Source organism: Octopus bimaculoides, chromosome 20 (genome assembly GCF_001194135.2).
Source record: "Octopus bimaculoides isolate UCB-OBI-ISO-001 chromosome 20, ASM119413v2, whole genome shotgun sequence".
NCBI classification, from domain to species: domain Eukaryota; kingdom Metazoa; phylum Mollusca; class Cephalopoda; order Octopoda; family Octopodidae; genus Octopus; species Octopus bimaculoides.
In genome coordinates, this window is record NC_069000.1 from 1,403,046 (window position 1) to 1,411,459 (window position 8,414).

The following is an 8,414-nucleotide window of genomic DNA, read 5'->3' on the forward strand; positions in this document are numbered from 1 at the left end:
CAAATCAAGAAAAAAAAAGTTTGGAATATAAAAATTGATTTTTATTTTACTGGAAATATTGAAAAAGTACTGATGTATTACTTATGAACAGGCTGTGTGGCAAGAAGCTTGCTTCCCAACCGCATGACTCCGGGTTCAGTCACAGTTTAGGTGTCTTCCACTATCTATGGCTTTGGGCCGACGAAAGCCTTGAGTGGATTTGGTAGACGGAAACTGAAATAAGCCCGTCGTGTATATATGTATGTGTGTCCCTGCCATTGCTTGGCAACCGATGCTGGTGTATGTCCCAGCAACATAGCGGTTCGGCAAAAAGACCGTTAGAATAAGTACTAGGCTTACAAAGAACAAGTCCTGGGGTAGAGTTCTTCGAGTAAAGATCCCTTAAGGCGGTGCTCCAGCATGGCCACAGTCAAATGACTGAAACAAATGAAAGAACGTGATCACGTGGAAAACGCGACCGAGCTTTCTTTCCAACTTGATAAATGAATGTCGTCCATTTCCAGCATTCGAACATTCTGCAAAAGGGTTTGAGCAAACATCGCATTGCCTGGAAACAAATGAGGGCTGGCGTCTGGAAGAGCGTTCATCCGTAGAAAATCTGTCTCAATAAACTCCGCCTGAGCCATGCAATAATGGGGGAAATTGGACGTTAAAACGATGGCTCTTCTGTGTGAGTGTATTTAACGGCGGACATCTTCGGAGTTTCTGTAAACCAAATTCCTCTCACACACAACCCAATATTACTGTGGTAGAAAGGCCCAAGGAACCATATAGTGTGTTCGAAACCGAAACTGCTTTCATGGGAAACAAATTTCTTAACCATACGATAAAAAAAAAACAATCAATATTATTCTCGTTATTGCATCTTGTGTTTGAGTGTTAGGCTTTAAACAACCTCAACTACAGAACGAACTCAAGGACAAGCAAAATCCTTAAAGTAATGAAACAATGCCGTATAAAAATATCTAAGTATGAATCAAGAATAAAAGTAAAGACTATTCTAGAACGTGGAAACTTCGTGGATCCTGTTTGTGATAATGGTTTCAAATTTTGGCACAAGGCTAACAATTTCGATGTCGAGGTAAGAGGCGACCCCAGTACTCAACTGGTTCCTATTTTATCGACCTTCGAATGGATGAAAGGCAAAGTCGATCTCGGCAGAAATTGAACTCTGAACGTAAAGGCGGACGAATGCCGCTAAGCACTGTGCCTCGTGTGCAAACAACTCTGCCAGTTCGACGCCCCGATTGTAATAAGAATTTCTCTTCGTAAAGTCTTTTAACGTCTTTGACTAGCTTATCTTGCTCATTTTATTTTATTTTCATTTACGGTGATTAGCATATTGACCCCCGAAAGAGATAGTAAGTTCGGTTCGTTTATGTTACATTTTTTTTCTTGCTTTGACACTTGGTTGTTAGCTAAATACCAGGTTCACACCGGGGACGAAGGGAAGGGAAACAAGCAGACTGATTGGCTGCTTAAGTTAAAATAAATAATTTCCAACAAACAGGAAGAGATATTTATCTAAAACAAGCAAGTAAATAAATAAATAAATAACTATGAAAATAAAAACGAAAAACTATATAAAACAAAACAAATCAACAGTGAGCCGCGCGTGGTTAACGGCGGGGAGCTGGGACCGGCAGACGAAAGCATGAAAGCATAAAGCTTGTTTGCTTGGAGTACGACAGATGAGAAAGAAGCAATTAGCGTCTCCATTTGTAACAAAGCGTTCCTTTACAAGGTTGGTAGGAAACAAATGTAGATACATACAAATACTTTTTATATATACATACACATTTCCTCTGCCGGTCAACTTGTCAAACATGGAAGTTGTTTGTGGTTTTGCTTAATATTGTCACGTGACTTTAAAGTAAATTTTTAGGGACAAAATTATCAAGTCTGCTAGTTCAGGCTTCTACTTTCTTCGTCGTCGTTGCTATTGTCTCCATTTTCATTACACTGCGTTCCCCAACTCCCACCCTTTCGATTGTTACTAATCAGGGGCGAATCTCCTTTCAAAAACAAACAAAAAATCTGTAAAATGTTCTTGCACTCGTGTGTCCCTTATGTGGTTTGTATATTTAAAAAATATTTGCCTTTAAAAAAACGTAGCACATTGAATTATTCTTTTACTTGTTTCAATCATTTGACTGCGGCCATGCTGGGGCACCGCCTTTAGTTGAATAAATCGACTCCAAGACTTATTCTTTGTAAGCCTAGTACTTCTATCGGTCTGTTTTGCCGAACCACCAAGTTACATAAACACCAACATCAGTTGTCAAGCGATGGTTGGGGTGGGGGACAGACATATATATATATATATATATATATATATATATATATATATATACAACAGGCTTCTTTCAGTTTCCGTCTACCAAATCCACTCACAAGGCTTCGGTTGGTCCGAGGCTTATAGTAGAAGACACTTGCCAAGGTGCCACGCAGTAGGACTGAACCTGGAACTATGTGGTTGGGAAGCAATATTCTAACCACACAGCCACGCCTGCTCCTATTAACCTTGATTTCAACCATAACCGTTCAGTCCTTTATATTTTTCGGGAATTTACTTTTTATTGCTGTTTATCCATCAGTGGTAACATTGCTGGATTTCTGAAGACTTCTTCCTCTTCTGTTAACCACTTCCGCTTCCATAAACGATAGTCCCCAGGGTAAGAAGTGATGTGGGTTCAACACCAACCAATCTGTTTTTACCACTGAAACCTACTCCTCTCCCCCACCCCACGGAAAGATCAGTCACTTCATTAAATCTAACGTCGTTTCTAGCGAGATCCGATCTACTTTGAGGAATTCAAGATTTTACAAATAAACAGGAAAAATGTGTATGTACATTAAATTTTATTTTATAATTAAAATCTAAAATATATGAAAACGAAAAAAATTCTAAAATGATCATAATTGGTTAATATTCATCTTGAAAAACATTAAAAATGACAGTTCATTTTCTATCTCTTTTGCTGTCAGTTAAATAGGTTTGAAGGTAAAAATAACAATTGATTATCAGAAGGTAATTGTGTGTATGAGAAAATAATGAATATCAACAGAAGTTGGTATTAATATAAAGCAATTTCAGTTGCTGACGTTTTAGCTATTTCTTTGGCGTGATTGACAACATCGGGTAAGTTTGGCGATGTCGATTCCCTTGGCTGCACTTGGACGTTGTTTGACGTTCTGGAAGTCATTATTGTCGAAGTGACTGTCGTTGGAGTGGTTATACACGTCGATGGAAGAGCAGCCGGAGGCAAAGAGGACAAATGGCCGGCATCGAACGTTGCTGTTATAAACGCTTCGTATTCAACGGTCCCCATTTTAAAATGCAGACGATCGTGTGCTAACTTCATAATACGCCCCTGAAGAGTGCCATCACTCAAGGTATCAATAATGGATTCTGGGATTATCGCATAGACCACAGCAGTTATATAGTCGATTGTCCATTGGCATAAATTTGCATAATCGATTAACTCGAGAATCAGGCCATTGGTGAAGTTTTCCACGCCAATGCGGTGAAGATTTTGCTCATTAAGACTTTGTTTGCACAGCCTACTTGAGAATGTGAAAATACCGGCATAGCGAAATATTATGGAAGTAGGCGGCGGTTGAATCTTCTCATAATCAAATGTGGAGTCTGTTTTGTCAAAGAATTCGTTCAAAAGCCGTAAATATTCCGGAGTTCCCACTGAAAGTTGAGACCTCTTTAATACCACGTCTAAAATACGATATTGAATGTTGGCTGGTTTTATACAGACTTGAACTGAATCGGGTGCCAACTGACGGATTACTCCAACCAAATGCTCAAATGTCCATTTATTGATGTTAGAATAATCATAAAGTTCCAATACCAGACCATTTACGTACCAATGGGCTTCAATTCGTCGTAAATCTCCAGACTCTAGTTTTGCATTGCTGATGTCAGCCGACAGACAATATAATCCAGGATATCTAGAAACAACGAAAGAATAAAGATAGTATTAATTGATAGAAGTTAAAACATAATTATTTTATCTTTTACAAATTTTACTTATTTCTCACAGCAACTGAACATTGTCTTTCGTCACAGGTTTCCAATCGACTGTTTCAATGGATTTCCAACGATGAAAGTAACAAGGGCGATGCCGTAAATAATGTAGAACAAATATAACAAAGGAGTCTGTTCGCAAAGCCCAGGTCTTTCGAGGGCATTAATGAAAGCTACACGCAGAACGTTCTACTGTTTCCACCAACCAAATTTCACTCATAAAACATCGTCGATCGACCCGCAAGGAGTCACTTTTCCCCAAGATGCCGTAGAGTGCGATCAAATCGGAACTACAGTAGGTGCGAAGCTAACTATTTAACAACAAAACTATCAAAATTCATCTCTTCCTACCACCACCACCACCCTGCTACCACTTCATTTTTTTCTCAGCGGACACTATTGATCGATCTATTGCCTTATTGAAATACACTAATCGAAAATGGCAGATTGAGCTTGCCTGCTGCATATAATCCAGAAACCTGAAATACAAGAAGTTGGAATATATATATAAAAAAAAAAAAACTGATTCAACCGCAAAACTATATTTTCATTTATTTGATAGAAACGGAAATACTCCAATGAAACATATTCACTGGCGTTGGTAAAAACACTTCTAACACGAACCAGTGAGGAAGTATCTTGGTAGGTTTTAGTCTTCTGTAATAAATTCTATTTACATCTAGTCTGTATTACAGGATTATTAATTCGACTCGAGTACTTCTTGTCTAGTAATTTATTTTCCGTCCTCTGAAGAAGGAAAACCAAAGTTACCTCGGCAGGATTCGAACTCAGAACGTAAAAAGTTGTAACTGAAAAAAAACTTATTATTGTAGATATTTTGTCCTAAGTTCTAACGATTCAGTCAATCGCTTGATCTATTAAAAATACCAGTTAAATCTGTTCCTAGCATCTTATTAAAAGATACAAACATACTCGTAAACTATTTTGATCATAATAAATTGAATAAAGTACGAGAGGATCACGCACAAGATATTCTATCAAGGGCCCCTGCCCCTGGGTTGTTAGGGCCTTTTTTTAAAATTTTCACAAAGGTTAAAATCTACAAATAATGTGCTTATTACATTTTCTTATCCTTTTTATTTTGAAAACCCTAAGCACAGAACAATGACACCCCTCTACAACGAGAACGTGATGTCCTTGGTGACTGCTCGAGTTGTTGGTACCTTCTTCTGGTACCTTCATCGATAACGATTGTATAGATTCCTCTTTAATCTTCGTTACGAACGAAGAATAACTATTGCATTAGAATAATCTATGTTAACGATCTTCCGACGTAGAAGGTTACCTGGGTTATTCTAATCAAATATAATAGAATGAAGCATAAGCAAGAGAGAGAGAGAGAGAGAGAGAGAGAGAGAGAGAGAGAGAGAGAGAGAGAGAGAGAGAGAAAGAGAGAGAGAGAGAGAGAGAGAAAAAACAAAAGAGAAAGAAAGAGAAAAATGTAGAAAAGATTTATATTTTAATCCTTTTGTTTCCATTGTATCTCGCAGAAATGAATTCCTAGCTAGAGGCGATAGCTGTGAGCTATTCGATGTTAAGCTATAAAATTATCTTCTTAACAGTAGTCAGCCATCTTTAAAACTTATATAAGTTTCAAATGAATTGAATAACTTGAATAGAAATTGAGGCGTTCCTCCACCCACTGCTTATAGCCACAATCGTTTTTCTTTCAAAATTAACATTTAGTCTGTCTTTCTTGATATTTCACGTAAGTCTTTACATTAATTTCGAGAAACAGAAGCTTCAATATCAGTAACATTGTTGTCACAAAGAAAAGTTGCATCTATACGTGTACCAAACAGGCCAAAAAGAAGAAAAAACCCTTCGCATTCGGAGTGAGCATAAAATCATTTAAGATTCCTGCACTGTTGTTGTCAAACCAATGTACAAATTGAGACAAATCGGGGCCCTTTTTCCATCTAAAGCTTGATGAAACATTCTCCTGTGCTATCCAGACCATCATCATCATCATCTACCTCATCTGATGAAGGAAAATCAGAAAAAAAAACTTTGCTGTATAAATCTTCCATTTGCAACTGGGTTTCTCCTGTCGATGTGTGTTTTAGGGCGGTGAGCTGGCAGCATTGTCAGCACGACGGACAAAATGCCCTGTGACATTTCATCCAGCTTTATTATGTTCTGGTCTAAAATTCCGCCGAGGTTGACTGTCTTTTATCTTTTCGGGGTCGATAAAATAAGTACCAGCTGCACACCGGAGTCGATGTAATCGATTGCCAGGAGCACCACTCAGAGCCATGCAATGTTCACCTGTCTCATCGCCATCACTATTTCTGCTTGTTGAACCCTACACAGTGCTTTCTTAAAAAGCATAGACACACGAGTCTTCACAACTCAAGCAGTCTAATGCTAATCTATATATGATGCTATCGTTAATGTAAGGGCTCCGGTGCATTGCTTTGCTGGTAATGGTGTGGGGACCATATTGTAAAGAGGCTCCTGACGCTGTATTAACTCTTGTTACTGCTAATGAGTAGATCGCGTATATCATCATCATTTTAACGTCCACTTTTCCAAGCTTTCATGGGTCGGACGGAATCGATCGAGGCAGATTTTCTCGGACCGGACGCCCTTTTTGTCGTATATATTTCAATTTACAAGATAAACTTTTGAAAATATTTAGTCAGATATCTGTAAATTTATTTATTGTTACATGCGATGCCGGGATAGACGAATTATAATCTCGTACTTATGATTCGATTTTGATAATGTTTTAAAATTTAAGTAAGAACACATTAGAACGGTTGTCTTAGAAGGGTTAGTATTAAAAAAATCTATCGCTTCTTCAAATCCTTTCCAGACATTCACTCTTTTCAACAGGCAGACGTTCCAGTTTAACCAACTACAATGGCCTCTGCAGTACGAGTGCTTGTCTACAAAGGATACGAGCCCTGACTTTCTACTTCAGACTAATAAAAAGAAAACGTCATTGAAGTAGATGCTTTATCTCATGTTTTATCATTGAGAAACTATACAAACCTAGTTATATTTGCCGACGAAGATAATGCCATCGAGAAATACATAAATCAGGATTACATTCAGAGAGAGACGAAGCCAGAACAGCATCGACAGATGGGCGTCAATTGCTGATGTCTATATTTAGATCATACATTATTAACGCTCACGCTCCATTCTAATTTGCTGGTGTCGCAATGACTGCTGAAGCTTAAATTATTATTTTGGAAAGGAATTTCAAACATAACAACCTCAAGGATTTATTTTTTAAATATGCTAATTATTCACGCCCACTCCTGGTGCAATTTCGTACATATCCTTATTGATTTTCTCTGCATTACTTCGGCAAATAAAATTAAGCGTATGCTTAACTAAGGCTTAAAGGCCTCCAATTGTCAACCTCGCCGAAATGATTAACTATAAACTCTTTTTATCCCCAACTCGTGTTTATTTATTAGATTTTTGATGATCATAAAATACTAACTCAACTATTGTTGGTTTTTTTTTTCTTCTTCTTCTTATATATATAGAGGCGGTTTTCATGAGTAATTGAACAGAACACAAAAGATTCGAGAAATTTCGTTTTATTTTCCTTTTGCAAAAAGGCTGCAGTACTATATATAGTTAGAACAATTTCCAACGAAAACCTAATCTGTGTAGAAATAGCTGCCAAACGTCCGTCAACACATCACACTCTAGTATCTTAAAAACAAAGAGAAATACATTGAATAATGCATGTCTAGCTGTACAAAAAGACGAGACATTGTATTCATAGCCTGAAAGCTTTTATTACTGGCCTGTTCAATCAAGACTGATTTGGAGGGGTTACACAAGAGCTGAAATAAGAAGTTCTTCATATTTTCAAGAATTCATATCGCCAAAAAATGTCCCCATTTACCGTCTTACCCACTTCACCAGACTTTCGGAAACATCGCTATCATCAATCCTATTAGGGGACGGAATGATTTCAACCAATGCCAATAGCTTGTATTTTGTCGCTGAACCAAAGAAACTCAACAGCAACATGTGCGATGAGGGAGACTTAGCTGCACCAGGACTCGGTTGAAATGATGCATCGCGCCGCCTCGCCCGTAAGTTGAACTTGCGCCGTGACTAGCCAAACAGCCTAACCACTAAGCGACGCGCGCTCGTGCATTGATTGCTAATGTAAAAAATCAAAATTATAAAAAGGAACAAGATTGACATGCTATCCATCAAAGGTCATCAAATCTTTTCACATTGCAAAGGGTTTTAATAGCTGCTGCCCCCCCCCCACCTTTGACGCTACCTGCCCACAAATTGAAACAAACAACTTCACTGCCCTATCACTTCCTGGTCATCAACATCCTTTCACGCGAGCTCTCTCTCTCTCTTTCTGATC

The 8,414-nt window shown here is 38.1% G+C and overlaps 1 protein-coding gene and 2 long non-coding RNA genes across 3 annotated transcripts in view; 2 read left to right on the top strand and 1 right to left on the bottom strand.

Annotated features, from left to right (window-relative positions):
* The window catches only part of LOC128250359 (uncharacterized), a 125,590-nt gene that overhangs the window by 69,198 nt on the left and 47,978 nt on the right, over nt 1-8,414 (top strand). The window lies entirely within an intron of this gene.
* On the top strand, nt 538-4,721 carry LOC128250358 (uncharacterized). Its single transcript, XR_008266384.1, has 2 exons — nt 538-1,081; nt 4,082-4,721. It is a non-coding gene; the product is annotated as an uncharacterized LOC128250358 (long non-coding RNA).
* Nucleotides 2,963-8,414, bottom strand: part of LOC128250357 (uncharacterized) — a 9,891-nt gene continuing 4,439 nt past the window's right edge. The window contains exon 2 of the mRNA XM_052975209.1: nt 2,963-3,963. Within this exon, the coding sequence (XP_052831169.1) occupies nt 3,078-3,963 (886 nt within the window). The 3' untranslated portion in view covers nt 2,963-3,077. The remainder of the gene's footprint in view (nt 3,964-8,414) is intronic.